Here is a 22098-nt window from a genome sequence, read left to right on the forward strand (position 1 = left end):
GTGGGAAAACTGGTCAGTCTGCTACTGATGCTCACAATGCACTGATATAAATACGACAAATGAGACCGCGTGAGAAAATAAAGAGACAGACTGACCTACTTTAAACAACAAAGCATGCTGTGGATGAGATTAAATGAAACCATGATTTAAGGCAACAGACAGAGCCACAAACTTTCATCAAGTCAGTCAGAGAGACATCCAGACATGTCCCCAGTCAGAGACATGGACATCCCATCAGATGAGAGTGTGTTCAGGGTCAGACAATAGGATCACTGAAACAATGAGGCACCACACTCAAATGAAGAAAAGCAACTGGGAGTGGAGCACATTAATTGGCCAGAAACACAGCGCTGACTGACCTACATTCACTAAGACAACCTTTGTGCATCCCGAGAACATAAACAATGGCTGAAACCAAAGCTCTATGGCATATCACAAGGCTTGATGCAGCAATAAATCACCAGTTACATTGTTTCAGCAACACAAACATAAGACTTCAACTATACTGCAAGACGTTTCCATTAACAGGTAAAAATACTCTATCTGTTGGTATTCATCACACACACACACACACACACACACACACACACACACACACACACACACACACACACACACGGTCATGTTTCCACTTTTGGGGACTCAGTTGGTAGAGGGGGTTGGCTGTCAATGGCAAGGCTGATGCTTTGATCACAATCAATCCCTGACCTCAGATCCTGAGCTCAAAACATCCTTGAGCAAAAGCTCTACACAAAGTTTAGCAGTTGTACTGTGAGAGTATCAGACAGCAGAATGAACTCAAAGCAATTTAAAAAGATTATAGCATCATTCTGTTAATGCTATGCAAACAGGTATTTTCAAAATGGCCTTGATTCACGGTCATACCTTCAGCAAAGAGCAGAAACATCAACAAAGTAAGCATGGTTTATTCCTGAGTGCCACTTCAAGAACACACCCACCCACTTACATGTGAGCGCACACACACTGCAGCCAAAGCCACAGTTGTCTGTGTGCACACTTGAGTTTTAACCTCCTGTTGTGCATTGGACACTGCGAATGACACGCATCCTGGACCCTCCGCCACTCCCCTCACATACGCTGTCCTCCTACCTCGCCAGCATACCCCTCCGGTGTCATGGTGTCCCCATGGCAACCTGTACTTACACCACTTGACTGTGAGGGAGTGCAGATCTCGGCTTAGTAACAGCTGTGAATGTTGGATGCGTGAACAATGAGCGAGTGACCCAGAGAAACCGAAAGAGATGCAGAAAAGAGCAGGGACAGACAGAGGAAAAGACAGAGCGAAAGACTTTCTGTTTTGGGAGCGAGCACTGGAGACATATGAGCCGAGTAAAGTATTTGTTTGCAGTTGCTAGGCACGCAGCCTCCTTGTTCAGCATATGCTGTGATGCTCATATTACCAGCCATGTGGTTGAACTCCACCCCACTGCCATGCCAAGTAAACTGGCTCAGTGATAATGCCAGTCTGACCCTCTGTATTCACACTACAGAGGTGGTCCACCACAACCTCACCACTGGCCCGACAGCTACAGCCAAGTAAAAAGTACATAAATAAGAGCACACTGAAGCACAAACTGTAGACATATTTATGTTTTATTCCCTGTTTTCTGTGCAGTTTTAATTTTACGTCCACTTTGGTCTTTTGTAGATGGTAGTAGTTTCTAAAGGAAAAATTCCATCGATTTTGATGCTTTTCTGATTGGTCTGGTGTGGAGTTTTGTTGTAAACACCCTAAAGTTTATGTTTATATTCAGTGTTGCTAACCAAAACAGTGTTGTGTGCATTTCCTTCCACATACAACATCTGCAAAACCAGTTATTTAGTATTAAATTCCTGTATTATTTACATCCATATCTTCTTCTTCCTTGCCTTGGCTGGTACATTGCAGTACATTTTAGTGTCTAACCACCACCTGTTGATCAGTGGAATGGTGTGAAACCATTGGTAGATAGACCTGTGTATTTTGTATTCTCTCACCATGCCTGTATGTGTGCATCCTCGTGCGCATCACAAGATAAACAAAACAGGGATCCACTCCATATCTCTGTTAGAGGTCGAAAACTCTACACGGAACCTTTAACAATGCTGTATATGTGGATGCTTGCAGTGCACAATGATGGACAGGGATGGCAGAGGAGACATTAATATTACATGTTACTGTATATAAGACAACCTGCTAACTCGGAATTTGACAAACACCCTTCCACAAGACGAGTTTCAACATAATGAGCACATAATTCTCTAAAGTCAATAAAGCACCTAAAGTTATGTTGGACAACAGCAGTTTGACCGAATGCCACAAACCCAGGGTTGAACAAGGCGTCACAGCATGAGCCTGTTTTTCCATGTTAGTTTGCATATGCAGTAACTGTCTTACCATCTACCTTGCTCTAAGGTGGGGATCAACAAACTGATCACAAAAGACTTAATTATCATTGTAGCTCATAAAAGTACTACACTGTCCTTGTTTTATCCATTTAACCAATAATGTAAAATCTATATAAGCATGACATTAGGGGCTATTGTACTAGAATGACAACATTTGGTTCTACTATTGGCAAAAAAGCAACCAAATACCATGCCATGGTAGCACTGTGTGGTTGCATTTTGAATACAATCTTAAACCATCCTCAGAATTTGAATGATTAACTCATGATCATTTGGAGTTGGACTGCCTCTCATGCAATTATTTCACTATATTTGCATACAAACCGCTACTGTGTTACACACTGTATCCAACCCGGCTCACAAATTCTCTGAACACTGCAGTGTTTATACAAGGTCCAAGTATTTAAAATAAGAATATGTTAGTCTTGAAATTGTTTGTCAGGATGCATGTAACCTGGATTACCTGATTATCAAGTGAGGACTTCTCCACCACTATTAAAACAACCATCTTAAGGCTCGGCACAATCTGTTCAACAGGAGTGCAGTCAGTAACAGTAACATAATGACCCAAGGGAGATGAAGAGACAACACCACACCACAGGTGATAAATGAATTCTTACTCTTTGGGATCAATTAGGTTGCTTACGCTCCTTACAGCTATTTGAAGGTTTTACATTCAGGATGTACTGCAATGACCTCGGGTTAAGTCAGCCACCAGTCATCCAAGAGTATCTGTTTCATATCTACTTGAAGGGGAGAAATCCACTTACTGTAACAGCACCACACCCCACCCCACCCTATTCTCTCCTCTCTTGACCAACACAGTCATCTTGTCCACTTGTGACCAGTGACACAGAGGCGTGCTTTAACAGTTTAACACGAAACCTTGTTCCAAGACAACAATAATAGTCCAAGAATAGAATCAGGAAGTTGATTTACCCTTCATTTTGAACAGCTGGAAAAACATGTGTCTTCCTTAAAGAGAGCTTACTTGATCAAATATAACTTTTCCAAAATCATTTCCATTCTTTTCTTAATTTACTGAATGACATCAATAAAGGGCCATAGTTTTCATTTGTGTACGTCTGGACAGTCATGGAAAAACAGGTGTACTAGACATTCATTATGCTTCATGCAACAGTCAGGCAGCTCTGCATTTCAGTAAGGAGCTAGTTCCTTTTGCAGGCCTTATTTATCAGTTGATCTCCTTAATGATTGGTGTTGATCATCTGACAGTTCCTAATAAATTGTTTCCTAATTAGTACAAATGATAACTTCAGATTTAATCTTGTTAGAGGAGAAAACTAAATCAGTTGTTGAGTCACATAAGCATTTACAGTGTTATCATCATTTTTATTGGTGCAACATATGAGCTGTGCACCAGCTGAAGTGGCCATAAAGCTTGAGTAAGAGGGAGGAATGAGGGAATCTCAGGTGGCACAAAGCCCCATACGGCTAGAGAGAAACAAGAAAGGGAATAGAAAAGGGCAGATGGGGGGAGTCAAACGCTAGAGAAGAAAGGAAGGAGAGATGGAATGTAGAAGCAGAACAGCAGGAAATGATGATTAGTCTGTTTTCTATTCCCTAAGCTGTTTGTTCAATTAGAGAGAGCTCCTGCTGGAGAGGCAAGAGGAAAACACTTATGTTAGAGATACTGTTGGTTTTTAGAAGACAAGCACAGCTATACGTACTCCAGGATCCTTTGATATGAAAAACTTGTAATGCAAACTGCAGTAAAATATCCTCAATGAGGTTTTCACCACTAAAACAAACTTGGTTTTTGTTGTTTTTTTTCAAAAAGAAAAACAACTACAAATAAAGGGCATATTTAATTTCTTTTCTATTTCTATTTCCTTTACCATCACGTTATCGGAAAAGAAATAACTTTTTAGCTTTCATTGATGCCCTCTTAACAGAAAGACAACACTTCACGAGGTCCACGCCACCTAAAATTCCACGTGCTCCCTGCTAACAGTCTGTAATGGTTTAGTGATTACTGCTTGAAAAGGACAAAGGACTGTTGCTAAATTGCTGACATGGTGCTACAAAGTGGTAAAAAAAAAAAAAAAAAACATGCAAAAGCACAACTTGTAAAGTGCCCTCCACCACCTCTGCCTTATCAGGTAATATCACTGCTATGGCTCGTCAGTTGGTGTTAAAGGAGACCGTCTAATCTGCACACACACACATATGCAGGCTGTCTGTCTTCCTCTCTGACAAACCCACATACCACCATGAGTAACATATGACTGCAGGCTTCCAGAAATAAATCTGAGCAGCCCATAACAGCTGCATATTAAGAGTACAGACAGATACACCGTGCTGAAGAGACGTGAGACTGACACACAGGCACACTTTGTTGTTAAAGGTACCTGCCAATGCTTTCTTTCACCGAGGACAGAGGTTAGCAAACAGCAGAGAATAGAGTGGATAATGTAGTGGGGCCCATGAAGCATGACCGTCTATAAATACAGCCGGTCTAGATGTCTCAAATGTTTCCAGTGTATCATGGCATGGCTTTGGGGTAAATATACTCACAGAGTCTGAACTACATTGATTTGTGCACAGACCAAGGACCCATTAATTACATCCTACTGTGCTGGGTCTTGTAACAAACTCCTTCTCGGAATATTAACCACAATACCCATTGCTGTAATTGTTAATGACATACAGATGAATTAAAGATTGTAAATTTGCATTAAATGCAAGTAAGGGTAGCACTTCAAGCACTTAATTTAAAAAGGTAACTTTTTAATCTTATGTATTCAGAGGACTAAATCATACATTGAACAAAGTTTAAGAGCCATGAGCTTAATCAGTCAGTCTTGTGCTACTGTACTCTTTATCTACCATACGTTAACTCCTTAAAACTCCTTAAAATATATAAATTGAGTAAAGGTCATCCTGAAAGCTTTTGATCTACACGTTCACTCTCTGTGTACTTTGGTCAAGCTTCTGTCCTCGCAGAACAAGCATGTGGAAGCACCGCATCCACACCCTCTCTATTTAAAACAGGGTGGCCTGTGGAATGGATGCAGACATTACCAGATACATATTGCACCACCGCCAACAACGCATAGCCTCAAATTCCCTCTCTCGCCTCTGTCAATTTTCACAGGAGTTAAATTTAACCCGTCATAAAAATAATCCTAAATATCCAGATGTGACCACACAGACTAAAAGATTTTCCTCTTTGGTAAAAGTAAATACAGTATAGTGTTCAAGTGAAAGAGAGAAAAAGAGGGATGTACCTTAGTCTGCAGTGGCGAGCCAGTGGCTGACCACATGAACATTCAACTTCTAAACAGAGAAGATTTTGGGAGGGATGTGTTGGGTGGGGAGCTAGTGTCTGAATCTGTCTCAAAATCTCCCGTCATTTGACATATAAAACAGAGCACTAAGGGATAACATTATCTTGCAACACCAAATCTCTGAGAGTATTTTAAGAAACCGTATGGACTGGCAGACACATATGGCGTACAGATACTATGCAAAGGGCGAGTCTGACATTTTAGTCCAGTGGGCACAGTTGCAAATTCATTTACACTGCAGCCAGCAACTGGTGTTGATCTCCCTCCATATACAGAGCACATGAGTGCACACGGGCACACATGTACACACAAACAAGACAGCTGGTAAACAATAATCTTCTCTGGGTGTGTGCTGAGGATAAACAGACAGTTATTTCTAATCCCATACTGTATTTATCTGTAAAATCAGCCAATTCGGTCTTCCTGTGGGTGTGTTTTAAAACTGGATACACAGAAACAAGTCTGCAACAAACAACAGATGCATTTAAAATAAAATGCATGACCTACCAACAGTGAGGCAGATGGCAGCACGAATACAGATGTCGAGAGTGGTAAGGCTCTTTTTTTTTATATATAATCTCTGCACTTCATGAGACACTTTGAAACAAAATCTAGACACGAGAAAGGCACCAAGGCTGGGTGGTGTTAAATGGCAACAAGTATGTTTGTCTCAGCAAGGGTGTGGGTGGTTGATCATCACTGGGGACCGAACCATGAGACCAAAGTAAGCTCTGACGTCACACGTGACTGTGTCTCCAGAAAAGACAGACAGAAAAACAGTCTATTAAACCTGCAACAGCATAGTAAAACACTTTGAAGATTAAAAAAACGTGAGTGAGGAATGCCATAATTAGAATTTAGATAATTTGGAATTTATTTGAGCCTTTTATTTCTTCCTCGTTTTATTTATATTAGTCTGTTGCTTACTTAACTGCTCCTGTGCAAGCGGATACTAAAATTAAGAGCATGCGACGAAACCACATTAATCAGAGGCTTCTGGACTAAAGCTCACTCAACACACAAACATAGGCAGACACACATAACCACCAGGTCCAGACATGTAAAGGAAAACACCAGAGTGTTAATTAAGACGGCTGTGGATGCTACATACTTAAAGAGAGAGAGAGAGAGAGAGGACTACCGCTACTATTAGTAGTCTAAATGTAATTACTGCACCATATGTGATGCTCCAACTCACTGGAGCAGGTACAAGCCAGCTTCACTTCATATGCCTTCAAATATATTCTATAAAAAAAAAAAAAAAAAAACAGGTTCAGGTGAAGTATTTTTAATAACATTACTTTTGCCTCAGGTGAGGAAACAAACTGCCAGATTTTGGATAATCTTGATCTCAGTGCACTTTGAAAAATCAGTCCTCATTTAGTCTCTGGGAGGGGAGGAAGTTGCCTTTTGTGTTGATGCTTAATTAGAGGCTTAGAGTATATAGCTCACAACCAAGGTTTCATTCAGGCTACCTTTCCAGCACTCCTGAAGTACACACTCGGGCTTTCGGGCTTTCTAACCACTGACACACACACACACACACACACACACACACACACACACACACACTACTCAGATTTCAATGGCAAGGTACAAATGAATTTCACTTCCCTCAAAAGAGCAGTCTCTCTCTACTTCATTTGTCTGCTCAGTGTCCGTGTGTGTGGGTGTGTGTGTGTGTGTGTGTGTGTATTGAGTGGTTTTTATGAGCTGTGGTTCACTAGGACTGGGCTATGTAGTAAAGTAGCTACTCCCTGTGTGATGACGAAAGAGAGATCACAGCACAAAGGGTGTTGTCACGGTAATTTATATGGACAGAAATGTCACACACTGACCGGATGAAAAGGCGTTTTGGTTCCACTGCCAGCTGACTCTGTGACCAGTCTACTTTGTGATTTGTCCAAAAAGCTTTGGAGTGTCTGAAATCGCTGTATGTGAGAGTATCTGGTTAAAGGGACCTTCGCTTGAAAGATCAGAGGAGAAACAGACCAAACCTTGATTCCCCTCATCAACACTCTGTCACACAGTATCACCCTCTACTCCTGTTTCCACACAAGAACATCCATGTTTTACTTTCTATCTGCGCAACACTGCTGTTGAGCCTTTAGCCCACATGGACGGTATAGATCGAGTAGCTTACGGTGTCCTGACGAGTTGATGTGTGCTAGACAAAAGGTGTAAGCCCTCTACAATGACACCAGGACACACAGACATCTCATCTTTACCAGTAATTACAAAGCTGACTCAAGATTTGATGAAGTCAGCAACATTTGGCTCTGTGGTACACAGCGATTACCATAATCATCACCCAGGTAGCACATAATTGTTCTGATGCAGGATCATACCTGGACAGTGAGACACTCAGAAAGACATCATAACTCTAACTTAACTGTTAAAAATTGTATTGTACCTGCTGATTATTCAAAACTGAGGTAACTGAAGGCTTCAGTGCAATGTTTTATCTCAAAGCCTTCTGCCAATGAGAAATTATTAGAAATAACCAAATAAGTAAGCACAAACTTTACGCATAGGGAATGAAAACACAAATCAGACACTTGCTGCACATGATCCCGGGCAGACAACCCAAACATCTACTTCTCTGAGTCACTAAGAGATGGAGAAGTGTTTACCTCCCATAACAACACTGCACTGAATGAGCAGTACTGTATACATGGCTCCAAAACTCGAACGTACACTCAATGACAAAAACTGACTGCTACTGACAAAAAGTCCCTTTTCCCAGAAAATTTGCATAGTAGGAAAAGCACAGGTGTTACTAATAACATGGGTGTCCCAGGAAGACGCGACCTCGAGCCAGCATGCACAAAACCAGGACCCTAAAACTGCCACTGCTACATGGATTTCATCGGCATACAGCCTATAGTGCTGTGACACGTTAGTGTGACCAAACAACACAGTTAAAAGCACATTGTGGAGCAGAAAGGCCAAGACAGTTTCCTCTCCACTCAAACAACACCAACACGGCTGCACTGCTGGTCCAGAGCTGCTGGGACTTATTGTGTGTGAGTGGCAAAAGGGAGAGCAGGCTGATGGAGGTGCTGGAACTCTCTCTGTTGTCAGTGCTGTTCATGGGCTACAATGCTTTTTAAGTGGGACCGTGGACGCACTTCGCCATTCACCAAGAGGCTGAAAGTCAACGTAGACCAAATAAACCGCTGTTATCCAGAAGAACGCCGGTTAATGGAGACCGTGACACACAACCGTTACCTGACCTTAAGCACAAGTTTCCCACAAACATTAGTCAAGTCATAAGTGATAAAATTGTATAATGTCATCGGAAAAATATTAGTGAGCTAACGAACAGTGATATATATTGTTTCTGCGCAAAGTGGAACTGTTTACACGAGACATGAAGCAAATATAACGAACGTAACGATGAACTTGCGTAGTTTTTTAGTAGCCGGACAGGTTTTTTTTCCCGAGATTAAATAGGACTAATTCTCTAGAAAGTTCGTTTAAAGTTACGCAAGATGTCAGAGAAGGGATATGTAATTCGCTTAATTAGTCTATAGTTATTTTGAAGGACTTACCCTGAAGGAGGTTTGGAAGACTCGGTCATTGCAGTGATTAGATATCCAACTTCAGGAGATAGCGGCACTCAAGCTGGACTCCCAAAATCCGCTCCTGCTCTCACACTCGGTGAGTATCCATTATGTTGTCTCCTGCGAGTTGGCACATCAAAATTGAATAAATCTGTGGCATTTCTATCACTTCACCACCAATGTAACGGCTTGTTTTTTGGGGGGTAAGAAAGGAACAACTTTCTATTTTCTATCACAGGTCCAACAAGTGACAGTGCGCAGAGATGACAGTCCGGTGGGACCTGAAGCACAAAGACCGCAAAGTGTCCGTGAAGCTAACAACGACACAAAAACAGATAAATACTCGGAATTTTAAGCCCTTAACTTACTTTAGTTGAAATGGTCTTCCCGGATCATTCTCGTGGACTGAGTTACTAGTCAAATCCCCTTGATATAATCTTCGTATCTCCCCCCGGCTGATTTTCTGCCGAGCATTGTCAAGTCAGTTGAATTAATACATGAAACGTCCGGTATATTCTTTCAAAATAAGGGTTCATAAGCGCGTGCAACGATGAACATTTTTGTTTTCCCCTTTCTATGTCTTTCACAAGTATAGAAGTGGGGTATAAAAAAAAAAGAAGAAAGCGCCAATGCTGATGGGGAGACAGGCGCAGATCAAAGTTTTATAAAATAGAATAAATAACATAAGTTGCCTCCATAGCGCCTCCTGAGAATTTCCTCTCTTTTATTTGGAAAGCAATGCTATATAGTTTCCTGTCTTTTGCAGCTGCGCCTGTCTGACTTGACGCAGGTCTCTCAGCCCGCCTTCGTCAGCAGCTCTCACGTCAATCATCCTCATTGGGAATTCACTGAGCGCCAGCTGGCCAGCGACGGCAAGAATATACAAGTACACCACAAATATCCACAGACAAATAATGCAAACAAAAAGTCAATAATACTGAGAGACGAACAGATAGAGATATGCATCCAATTTAGGATTATAAATAAGAATTGTTATTGTTGTTGTTGATGTCGATGTTGTTGACGTACATACGTTTAGTTTACATATAAGGTAGCAAAAGTCCCTGTCGTAATTTGAACAAAGCTTCTATGCACAATATCTCATTGAAATTCTGTGATGAGAGTTCAAATCTTGGCTCCCGGCATGCTTTGTGCTGTCTTGTCCATGCGCCACCGCCGTGCACAACTAAGGTACGATTACCCACCACAAGAGGTCACCCTTAGACCACTCTGCTTCAAACCCATCTGTTTCGTTCTATATATGGGGTTAGATATTGGATAGTCTACAGAGATGGGCAGCATTACTATACTATAATAATAATAGTAACAACAACAACAACAACAACAACAACAACAAGGAGAATATTAAGAATGTCCCTATAACAGCAAAAACAAAGGCACAGTCACACTGTATCAAGTCTGTATCATCACACGCCAATTGCCTTTTGAAAATAGTGCTTTGGTGGTCATATTGTATTTTTTTGCTCTACTATCTGAAACAAACAAATAAAAGGGTAGTGTAATCACCAACATTGACTGGAACAATACTCCCTGACGCATGGCCAGATATTTTTAGAATCATACTGTACTGTGACTAAATCTAAACTAGAATTGCTCTGATCGTATTGAAGATTTGTCTCCAACACAAAGGAGTAAAAGAGCTCCAGTTCTAACTTAAACCAGTTGCTTAACACATTCATGCTGACTTTTCATCCAATACTCAAACACTTCACGTGTGAATCTGCATGGTAAAAACTGTAGATTCAGCCTTTCAGCTCGTTTTTGTTTTTATTTTGGTATGATAGTCTGTGCTGTGTTGGCGGTCTACATTACGCACTGTGAGCTTTAAGCTCCTGATAAGGATCTCGCTGTCACACTTAAGGACATACAGGAAACAGCCTCTTGACTTCTCTTTCTGTACTCATTACTGGGGGACTGCTGACTTTCAGTCAGTTAGTTCATCTCTGTACATTTGAGGACATCACATCCATAAAGGTCTGGACAGAGAAATAAGGAGCCCTGAAGTGCAGCTCCTGACCATACTCATACCTGCGAGGAAAAAGCATCACTGGGATATCACCATGTCAGGTGAATGCATTTTCATTTTAAAATTAATTAATTTTAATCAATTAATTTATTTTTTTATTCTTAATATGCCCATAGATCAATGTATTGTTGTCTTATTAAAGAAATTTGTGTGTGATCATTTTTAATGTCTGGGGCTCAATACATTGCTCTAAGTGTTGTGTCCGTTTTCCATTTAAATCTAAATGCTCTGAGTAAATGCTATAGTATAATTTATCATTTCATTCAATCTCCATTTGGATCTTTAGCAAACAGTGTTTTAAATCCTGAGATTATTTTATTTCATTATGTTAGAAAAAGCTGTTTGTTAAAATGAAGAAACACTAAATATTGCTTAGTCAAAATGAAACTTTTAAAATTGTCCTTCATATATAGAAAACAGCCTACAAATATATCCACTAAGGTAGACAAAATAACAGTGCAAAGGAAAAAGGAATTAAAATCTGAAGTAATTGCATTTCCAAAGACTTCCAAAGACTTCTAGAAGAGTCTTATATGTGGAACACATCCTGACAACATAAACCAAACAGACCACATAAAAAAGAAACTTGTCAGTGCACCTGCAGGAATATGATGAACAATACACAAACACAGCAAGCTGACTGTTTATAGCCTCATGCTATCTTCTTTTATGTGAAGCTCTTGGTGAATGAGATTTCTTTGTTGTGAAGCACTTTGAGCTGCAATTATTGCATGAAGCTACTATACACATGAAGTTTACTGTTCTTATTCTTCTTATTCTTATTCTTATTATTGGTGTTCATTATTATTATTATTATTATTATTATTATTATTATTATTATTATTATTATTATTATTATTATTATTATTATTATTAGGCTTGTGAGCTCATATGGGCCACTTTGACACCAGCGTTTGCGATGTAAGTTTAAGCCCGTATTCATAAAGTGTTTACATGATTTTGTCTACCACCCCTTGTAGGTTAATGTGTAGGCGTGAGAAATGTTTCCGGCGTGGGAGTAGATTACCGGTGAAGACCAGCAGGTGGCAGAATAACCTCCATTATCAATTGCCTGTGAGGGCAGTCCCTCACGCTCTATGGTGACAATGCGTGCATGCGTGGTTTGGGTTTGATCGGCAGATAGATTCGGTTCCATTTATTTTCTTATTTTACTTCTGTTTTTAAAATATCCATGTGTGAGATTTCTGCTAGTGGAGCCAAATGACACTCTGTTTGTGGTGCTCACAGCAATGAATCATGACATTTAAAAAGAGCACTGGGTCTTTCCTGACACAGTAGCATCATTTATGAATAACCACGGACCTCACTGTGAACTGCAACGAGGATGCTTTCTTTCGAAAACACAGTCCTAATGGGGCTGTGAGCACTAGAAACTAAATTCTATTCACCTCCACTCACAACATTTGTTTCCAGGTAGCGATGCTGTTTCAGTGTAGGCCTATAATATGATGTCCCAATGTACAGGAATTATATCCATGCTGTAAATGTCCGCAGACAATGAAGACAACACCAGCACGACCACGGTGTTGGATTATTCATCTTATTATGACCTGACTGAAGAGTACGCTCCTTGCAACACCAATAATGTGAGAGCTTTTGGCATGGTGTTTCTGCCCACCCTCTACAGTCTGGTTATCATCCTGGGCTTCATAGGTATGTATGTGTGTGTGTGTGTGTGTGTGTGTGTGTGTGTGTGTGTGTGTGTGTGAGAGAGAGAGAGAGACCGAGAGGGTTAGTAAGTGAAAGCATTACTTTGATGATTCTGTTGACGATCTGATTTTTTTCTCCTCTCCCCAGGTAATGGCCTAGTGGTATGGGTCCTGGTGAAGCACCGGAACCAGATCAACTTGACAGACATCTGCCTTTTCAACCTGGCTCTCTCTGACCTCCTCTTCCTCATCACACTGCCTTTCTACACGCACTTCTCCAGGGTCAGCACATGGCCTTTCGGAGACTTTATGTGCCGTTTCTCTGCCGTCTCCCACAACACAGGGTTCTTCAGCAGCATCTTCTTCATGGTCGCCATGACAATGGACCGCTACCTGGCCATCGTGCACTCTCTCAAGGTGACACAATTCCGCACTCTGAAAACAGGCATCATTCTCACTGTGGTGGTCTGGATGCTGAGCTTGAGTGTCTCTCTCCCGGCTTCGATCTTCACAAAGGTGACCAATGGCTCTTATGGGATGAGTTGTCACTCTGACTTCGAAAACAAACACTGGAGGCTTTACAGCCTCTTTGCATCAAATATACTGGGTCTTGTGATTCCTTTGTTGGTGATGGTAACTTGCTATTCAGGGATCATCTCCACACTATTGAACATGAAGGGTGCAAAGAAGCATCGTGTTGTCAAGCTGATCTTCTCCATAATAGTTGCCTTTTTCTTATTCTGGGCCCCATATAACATTTGCCTCTTCTTGAAATTTCTGAAATCTGAGGGTAAACTGGAAGGTGACGAATGCAACCTGGAAGCAAATTTAGGGCTGGCGTTAACAGTGACTGAGCCCATTGCTTTTAGTCACTGCTGTCTGAACCCCATCATATACGCCTTTGTGGGACAAAAGTTTAGGAAACGAGCCTTGCAGCTGTTGAAGAGCTGGGTACCTGGGATTCTCTCTGCTGGCGGTCTGTCAGAGAGCTCATACAGAAGAGGCTCAGTTATGTCCAGGTCTTCTGAGTTCACCCCCATTTTCATCGAGTAGGAGGTGGAGGGCAGATATAATATGTTTTATGGATACCCTTCATACTACACTTGTCTTCCACTCCCATGATTATCACTCCCTGCTGGTACTGCACCTTGATACATGCGTGTATTTTTCACACCTGCGCCAGCCAATCCGTGAGACTGACACGCTGTCCTCTAGTGGATCAGTGGATCTATTACATGTTTTGGTGTGAGACTAGCCTGCTAGTTTCCATCTATGAAAGAGTTATTCATCAACTGTGTCTTATCTTCAAAAGCGGCCTGTACTGTATCACTTGCGATGCAGTGCTCCTCCTTTTCCTGCTGACATTGGAGGAAACTTAACGGCATTTCAATTTCTGAATCACTGAAACTATGAATTTCTTGTTTATAACAGCATGTAACCACAAAGTCCGTGCGCCTGATGTGTTTAAAACACTTCTTTTTTTTCCCTTTTTCACACACTTGTTGACGAGCCTGCAAGACTGTGGAAAAAAACATTTGTGTCATTTACAGTATGGAATTTTTTTTTTTCTCTTTGCTTGTAGAAAAAGTTATTCATTCAAAGAACTGATGAAGAATCAAAGGTCAAACTAACACAGGGCAACGCAGCACATGTTGTAACTTACATACCTGTAACCTCTCACTTTCATTATATTTTCTCAACATTGTTTTATACCTGACATTTATGCATATGTACAGTATGCTCTGTATTTGCATTTTGCTCGTGTTTTCATGCTGGGTACATTCTTTTTTGTTGATGGCTCATGTTATGATTTGTTGCTGTGGCGGTTTAGTTTGCCAGTGCAGTTAAAAGTTGGGATGCTGTGTTGAACATGAACAAAACAGAATGTGACAAGTTGTTCATCCTTATTGACAAAAAACAGTCCAAAGACAATATATTTGATTCTTATATCATCAAGTTGGGACAGGAGCAACAAAAGACTGGTTGATTGGTAGCAGGTGATAGTATCATGATTGGGTATGAAAGGGGCATCCTGGAAAGGCTCAGTCATTCATAAATGAGAGGCTCACCACTTCGTGAACACATGATTGTATAAAGGATGTTACTACATGTGCTCAGGAACACTTTGTAAAACTGTTGTCTGTAAACACAGTTTGTTTGCAATGATTGCATTCTGTTTTTATTTAAATGTCACACAGCATCCAAACTGGGCTATACAGTGTACTTTTCTTAGGACACCAAATCCACAAGTTTGAGATCATCACAAACCAAATAATTTGGTAGCCAACTGCTTTTTAGTGCTCCATTAGTACCATGGTAAAGGCAGCCTGTTCTGTCGTTGTTGAGGAGAAGCTACAGTATAGATGCCATTAATCATAGAGAACAGAGCATATTAAAGTATGTAGATAAGTGGAATCAATTTTATTTAGATTTTAATACGCAATTCATTTGTAACATCACATTTTAAGGTTGGGGTCCTTCCTATGTTGAATTAAAACTATGTAAAAGTATTGAAATAAAAAGTCTTCTGCAATCCCTGATTGGCTGAGTGCTGTTTTCAAAGTCCCTATCGCCAAAGTCAGATAGAAAGAACAAAGGAATGGAGAAAAGCTCCTCATTAGAATACATTTTCCCCTCTACTCACTTCCAGCTGCATGTTAACACATAAAAGGCTGTTTCTCAGAAAACCACACTGACATCTCTATGCAGGTTTGACACAATGCAGAGGAAACAACAAAACCCCAATCTTCACCTTACCAGAAATGAGCTCTGCAGCAGGATTTGACACAAAAAGCGAGCAATGCAAGATGACAGGATGACACATAAGCTTGATGCCCAACACTGGAACATGCACATTCAGGAGCAGTGATTTTGGCAGACAATGCGGTAAGCACCTTAACATTTCAATTTTAAAATGTTTAGCTGCTGTTTACGAGACACCTCACCTCCTACACCTTCAAACACAGTGTGCAGTTGAGGATTATGTGTGCATGCGTATGCGCATAAACAATGTCAGCCACAGGAAGTGAGGGTCGGCACGGGTGTCAAAGCACCCAGAAAAAGGTTGAGATGTGGTTTAAAAGAGATGTCATGAATTTGATTATGGTCAGGGTAGGTGGAAAATGGGACATTCATAGAAAGATGAGTAACACATCAACATTTAGATGAGGTTGTTGATTATGGTTTACGGCTTGCAGTAATGTAAAGTTATTATCGGCTACAGTGAATCCACCAAGAGTACAGTTATTGCTGTGGTTTTCTGTCAGATTTGGAAGCTTGTTTTTAGGTTTGAAAAAGCAGGAGTCAGACTTGCAAATGTTTGTTACAGAAGCCGTCAGACATGACTCACTAAATGATGATTACATCTGAAAAGCTCAGCTTAAAGGGCAGGAAAGTCCAGTAATATCTCTGAACCCCCCCCCCCCACACACACACACACAAACACACACACACACACATTTACCTCTGAATGCTGTTCAAATCATTTCTTCTCTTGTTAAAGTTTTTATCTCAACAACATGGTCATTGTGGAATGTACGGAGCTCACTCATCACGATGGTGTGCAACACAGCGGCTTTCATAATAGAGCAGAATCATATCATCTCTCTATCTGTGTTTCTCATAGATTTGTGAGTGGAGCCAAGCTTTTACAAACACTTCAGAGCAAACAAAGGGGAGAGTTTTCTCAACACCACAAGAAAGTAGAATCAGGAGTCAAAAGATCTCATTGCTGACAAAGTAAGTAGTCGCAGCTTTCTTTTTATATCTTAATGATTGAGCCATTTTAGCTTCTCATGAGAAGACATTAAGGTCAATCTTAAGTGAGAAATTCAGTAAGATCAAGAATTGGTTCAAAGATCCTAGATGTGACTAAACCAGAGTTAGATCATGTTTTTGGTGAGAAAAGCTGAATCAAAGGAAGTTTAAGACTGTTGGATGAGTCTCTTTTTTTGTGTATTTTTCACCATTTCACTGAAGGTCTGGGGGAAACACTTGAAGATAAATTTGAACTCGACCACATGTTGCTGCAATTCCAACAGCCTGGGTGGTTATCTTTGAAGGATAGAGCTGCCCAACCACAACTCAATGCCTCACATGAAATGTATGTCAAAAAGCCTTTCGCATGTCTCAAATAACTCTGTGGTAGTGTTGGGGGTTCAATACCAGCAAGGGTCCTTGCTCATTAACAGCCCTGATTCAAACAAAGTTGGGACACCGAGTACAACATAAAAACAACAGAATGTGATCATTTGTTCATCCTTTTTGAAAAGTCCAAAGACAATATATTTCATGTTTGATCTCACCAACTGCATTGATTTTTGCAAACATATGTTTTTTCTGTACAGTGTTTGATTTAATATCTCCTTTCTCATAATGCCCATCACACTAAACTGTGTTCACCCGAAGTAATGTGCAATGTTCTGTTCTTTCTCACACAGCACTATGAACTTTACAGAGTACGATCCATTCGAGTCCTTGGAGATGTACGACTACGATTATAATTCCACCTGTGATGAGGAGGCCGGTCCAGATTTTTCCAACATAGCCATTGTTCTGCCGGTTCTTTACTACACACTGTTTTGTCTCGGCCTGCTCGGTATGTTCCAAAAGGCTCCACTCTTAACAAGAAAAGAAATACGAATCACGCTCTTTGCTCTCTTTAATGCACTCAGTACAAACTGATGCATGCAACAGTTAGATATGCACCACAGTTCTGTTTTTGTCTCCAGAAATAACAAGAAACCTGAAGTAATTGATTTTATTATTATTATTTCACAGGAAACACCACAGTTCTCTGGGTTCTTCTCCGGCACATAAAGCTGAAGACGATGACGGACGTATGCCTCCTCAACCTGGCCTCGTCTGACCTCATCCTGGCTGTATCCCTGCCCCTCTGGGCCTACAATTCCCAGAACATTGCACTATGCAAACTGATGACCGGAGTCTATCAGGTGGGGCTTTATTTTTTAAAGTCATCTTTAGTGCTGAGAACACAGAGCAATGACAAATCACTCACATTTTGTTGTGAGCGATTTGTTTAGAAAGCAGAATTCCTGAAGAGGTGCAGAGCACTGATCAGTAATTAAAAATGACCTCTTCCTGCAGTTACTCTACGAGTTTTTATGTGTGGCATTGTTGTCAAGGTGTGAAAAGTTATGATCAGGCTGCTGCATTCACTTCCTGACAAACACTGCATCTGAAATGTCAGTGCATAAATGGAAGCTGGAGTGTGTGAGTAGGTGTTTCTTGTTAGTCGGTAAGGTGTTGCTGCCAACAATCTGGATTTTTTTGCAAAGTCCAAAATTAAGTGAATGTAACTACAGTGTTCGTAGGTTCCACTGTAAACACAAGTGATGTGTAGGTTTTATTTTTTTTTATCATGTTAGAGATATTCTGCCAATAACCAAGATGAGATCAGGTGTTCTCAGGTGATGTGTGAAGCAGCTGCTGTGTTATGTCAGCTGTGTGAAGAACCTCACCGAGGCCATAAAGCCTGACAAATGTCACCTTATGTCACATCCGGGTCTGACGTTGCTTCCCCCTCTGCTCCTCTGAACAGTTGGGTTTCTACAGTGGAACGCTGTTTGTGACCCTGATGAGTGTGGACCGCTACCTGGCCATCGTCCACGCTGTTGCAGCCTTGCGAGCCCGGACGCTTGGCTACGGAATCACAGCCAGCATCGCTATCTGGGTTATAGCTGTCATCATGGCGATCCCTCAGGTGGTATTTGCCTCCTTGGAGATAGATCCAGATGATAACAGCACCCAGTGCCAGCCACTGTATCCAGAGGACAGGCAGCTGTTTTGGAAGATGCTGCGAAACTTCAGTGAGAACACTGTGGGCCTTTTCGTGTGCCTCCCCATCATGATTTTCTGCTACCTGAAAATCCTTGTTGTGCTGTCCAAGTGCAGGAACTCCAAAAAGGACAGAGCTATGAAGCTGATATTCACCATAGTGTGTGTGTTTGTGGTGTGCTGGGTCCCCTACAACGTCACGGTTTTCCTTCAGACACTGCAGCTGTTTGAAATCCTGAACACCTGCGAGGCTTCAAAAAACATCAACTCTGCCATGAGCTTTGCTGAGATCATTGCACTGTGTCACTGCTGCGTAAATCCAGTCATATATGCATTCGTAGGGGAGAAGTTTAGAAAGTCACTGGGCAACGTGCTCACTAGATACCTCTGCTGGAATCAACAGAGCAGATGGGCTTTCAGCCAGAGAGACACCACAGAGAAAGAGACGTCCAACACACCTGTAAGATCAGATTATTAGAATGATGATCACACCTTGCTTCTGTGTGGTGGTGGAGGGTGCACGTGTGATCCAGCAGTGTTTTTATTTTCATATTCACAGACTGGAAGGAACAGTGTGTATGTGTGCCCACGTGTGTCTATGCATGTGTGTGTGCGTGTGTGTGTGTGTGTGTGTGTGTGTGTGTGTGTGTGTGCGTGTGCCCACGTGTGTCTATGCATGTGTGTGTGTGTGTGTGTGTGTGTGGTTGGTGCTTCTAAGAGCTGCAAAATTGTACTCAATTATTTCCAGTAAGGAACGCTTTCTTTTGAAAATGTATAGAAATGTATAAAGCATTTATTGAAATCATGCAATCTTACGTATTTTTGTAACCTGTGGAAATATTTTGTAAGTAAAGAATATAAAGAACATGAAACTTGTTTGCTCTTTCGCCATTCTTTTCATAGTGAGTGAGGAAAATACTTTCAGGCTGTTGATGTGTGTATTCAAACCGTTGTATCTGTCTTGTGTGTCAAACATAAGCAAAGCATCTTGCCGTGCTTTATCACCGGCTTGGCGTGATGAGAGCATTCCATTCCATTTCATCTCTTTCACTGAATGTATTTATTTACAACGACAACGCACATTAATCAACATTTCTGTAAATATGTCAGTGTTTGCCAGCTGGCTAACGTTCAGCTGCGGTCTCTTGGTGAGATGTTCTGAAACCACTGAGGTGATGGTTGAATGTATCGACAGAAGACAACAAGACAACATAAAGACTGCAACAGCAACCAAATGAGCTTTGAAAGACAGTGTGCAGGCCATGCAGAGCAACAGGAAACATTAGTACAATAATACAGCAACAATATCCGCTATTCAGTACATGAAGCCATGCAAGCAACACACAGCCAAGCCATACTGAAGATAACCCTTTTACACATACAGACATGCAGAGCTGCAGTAACACATTCATACGACTTATAATGATGATCTTGATAAAATGTTAAAAGAGGCAGTTACAAGTTAGAAAAATGGTAACATCATGCACTGAACACATAAGTCATGCAGCACAGACAGATAAGACACAACTATAGAAGATCACACCAAGTTGTTGTTAAAGTACTCGTAAATATGTCATATATACCTGAGCTATGTAAAGCTGACCATTGGGCAAAGGACATTGATCAAGTTAGCAGCAAATTAGTCAGTAACAACAACAGCAATGATAAAATTAGCAATGTGTTTTGTAGATGTATAAGCCTCAAGACTTTGTGTGAAGGTGTGGTACGTGGCTGTTTCTTATTTCATTTGCTACCTTGTTCCACAATTGAGAAGCTCTTGCATCCTGTAGATCTGTTGTTTGAATTTTTCTGCTCAATAAAAGCATTGACGGGTGGAGGACCATTGCCATTTAGGATCTTAAACATCAGGCAGGTCTCTTTCAGGTGTATTTCATTAGATTTTCCCATCTAAAGTTGCCGTATTTGCCAGGAACATTGCAGCAGTTTTCTGTCTTTGAAAGCGTGCTTGTACACAGAAAGAATGGGCTTAAAGGTGCAATGTGTAAGATATAGCTAGAATTTTAGTTTAAAACAGAATGTGAAGAAGTTACAGTTCTGATGTTATGTCAAAGATGTATAAATACTGTGTTGAAGAGATGCCTACTTAGCATGCTAACCAGCTAGCTGTGGTCCGTCCTGTCTTGTCATATGACTTTGTACTTTAAGAGGTGATCATATACAATCGTATAGCCCAGCGTAGTTTCAGTTGGGAGGTGTGTGCAGCGAGTTCATTATGTTTCACGAGCTCTAATAAACAAAATAAACTCACAGAATATCAAGAAAGCAAATACTCTTACAGCTTTTTTTTTTATTATTTAACAGAAGAATACAACCGTACACCTTCTGAATTCAAGTTTCTCTCTTATACAGAACTACGAGGAACTTAAATACCGAGTGAACTCATCGTAAAACACATTCAAAACTTGACAGAAACAGATTAAAAGTCACCAAAACAGTCTTGATTTGTCTGCTGTGCCAACAATCACAACCTCTAGTTTGGTCAAAATAAACCTTTAATGGTTAGACGTGAAAATATTCTGCTTCTAGAGATGGTCATATCTTGCACACTGAGCCTTTAAGTGTTGTGCATTTGCTTGTGCTCCACTTATATTAAGTGGAGGACGATCATTGCATTAACTTTCACTGCAATTTTGCTGCTGCAGCTGTTAGGTACTTTCTTCTGAACCTCAAACTAGCCAGGTTGTATTTGGACGAGTTTCAGTCGGTGCTTCTTAGCAGCTTGTAATCACTTGACAAGAAGTGTGCAGAGCAGAATGACTCTCATATAACAGCAACCTCCCTGACTAACAGGCTTGTGTTTTGCACCTTCAGTTCAACTACTGACTGATTCAAAATGTTCAACATGTTAAGATCTGTAGCGTGCAAGAGTCACATCTCAATTCAAGATTAAGATTTTAGTCAGAACTTGTCCCTACGCAGAGAAAGTAATTTGCATCTTCCTCTCTTTAACTGCATTACAACAGCTGCTAGCCTAGACTGCACTGATGGCTGTGTCAGTATCACTTCCTCCAAGCATAAAGGTCTGCATGCAGAGATCTGCAAGCACTCAGCTATTCGTGCCTGCTGGTCTGGACAGAGTCACTCTGCATCCTCTAAACCCTGCGACTTGCGGTTCTGTGTATCCACAGACACTGTGGGTTCTTACATATACGTTTCGAAAGCATTCTCAGGAAGTAACAAACCATATTTCTCTCTTATGCTCGCCCACAAGCCCACCTAAAACTTGGTAGGGGGGGTGGGGGTACTAACAAGGTGTGCACATTTCTCACACCTCTTTC

General features: G+C 41.0%; 3 protein-coding genes across 5 annotated transcripts in view; 2 read left to right on the forward strand and 1 right to left on the reverse strand.

The window, feature by feature from the left end:
- The window catches only part of cobl (cordon-bleu WH2 repeat protein), a 54313-nt gene extending 44546 nt beyond the window's left edge, over window positions 1-9767 (reverse strand). For all 3 annotated transcript variants that reach the window (XM_076737924.1, XM_076737925.1, XM_076737923.1), the window contains exons 1-2: window positions 9655-9767; window positions 9275-9406 (exon numbers count right to left, since the gene is read on the reverse strand). In XM_076737924.1, the coding sequence (XP_076594039.1) occupies window positions 9275-9303 (29 nt within the window). In that variant the 5' untranslated portion in view covers window positions 9304-9406; window positions 9655-9767. The remainder of the gene's footprint in view (window positions 1-9274; window positions 9407-9654) is intronic.
- Window positions 9768-12838: 3071 nt separating this feature from the next.
- Window positions 12839-15534, forward strand: LOC143324841 (C-C chemokine receptor type 1-like). The gene is made up of 2 exons (XM_076737603.1): window positions 12839-13007; window positions 13152-15534. The coding sequence occupies exons 1-2, from the start codon at window positions 12839-12841 to the stop codon at window positions 14054-14056; spliced, it is 1074 nt and encodes a 357-aa protein (XP_076593718.1). The 3' UTR covers window positions 14057-15534.
- Window positions 15535-15765: 231 nt separating this feature from the next.
- Window positions 15766-19277, forward strand: LOC143325056 (C-C chemokine receptor type 2-like). Its single transcript, XM_076737940.1, has 6 exons — window positions 15766-15889; window positions 16638-16741; window positions 16982-17105; window positions 17443-17600; window positions 17783-17955; window positions 18564-19277. The coding sequence occupies exons 3-6, from the start codon at window positions 17023-17025 to the stop codon at window positions 19275-19277; spliced, it is 1128 nt and encodes a 375-aa protein (XP_076594055.1). The 5' UTR covers window positions 15766-15889; window positions 16638-16741; window positions 16982-17022.
- The last annotated feature ends 2821 nt before the right edge of the window (window positions 19278-22098 follow it).

The sequence above is a fragment of the Chaetodon auriga genome, chromosome 8 (genome assembly GCF_051107435.1).
Source record: "Chaetodon auriga isolate fChaAug3 chromosome 8, fChaAug3.hap1, whole genome shotgun sequence".
In the NCBI taxonomy this organism is placed as follows: Eukaryota; Metazoa; Chordata; class Actinopteri; order Chaetodontiformes; family Chaetodontidae; genus Chaetodon; species Chaetodon auriga.

Bases quoted from the DNA above. Each gene is read 5' to 3' on its own strand.
- LOC143324841 (XM_076737603.1), top strand. From the start codon at position 12,839: ATGTCCGCAGACAATGAAGACAACACCAGCACGACCACGGTGTTGGAT. The intron at 13,008-13,151 runs GTATGTATGTGT...TCCTCTCCCCAG, and splicing joins TATCATCCTGGGCTTCATAG to GTAATGGCCTAGTGGTATGG.
- LOC143325056 (XM_076737940.1), top strand. From the start codon at position 17,023: ATGTTGCTGCAATTCCAACAGCCTGGGTGGTTATCTTTGAAGGATAGA. The intron at 17,601-17,782 runs GTATGTTCCAAA...ATTATTTCACAG, and splicing joins GTTTTGTCTCGGCCTGCTCG to GAAACACCACAGTTCTCTGG. The intron at 17,956-18,563 runs GTGGGGCTTTAT...TCCTCTGAACAG, and splicing joins TGATGACCGGAGTCTATCAG to TTGGGTTTCTACAGTGGAAC.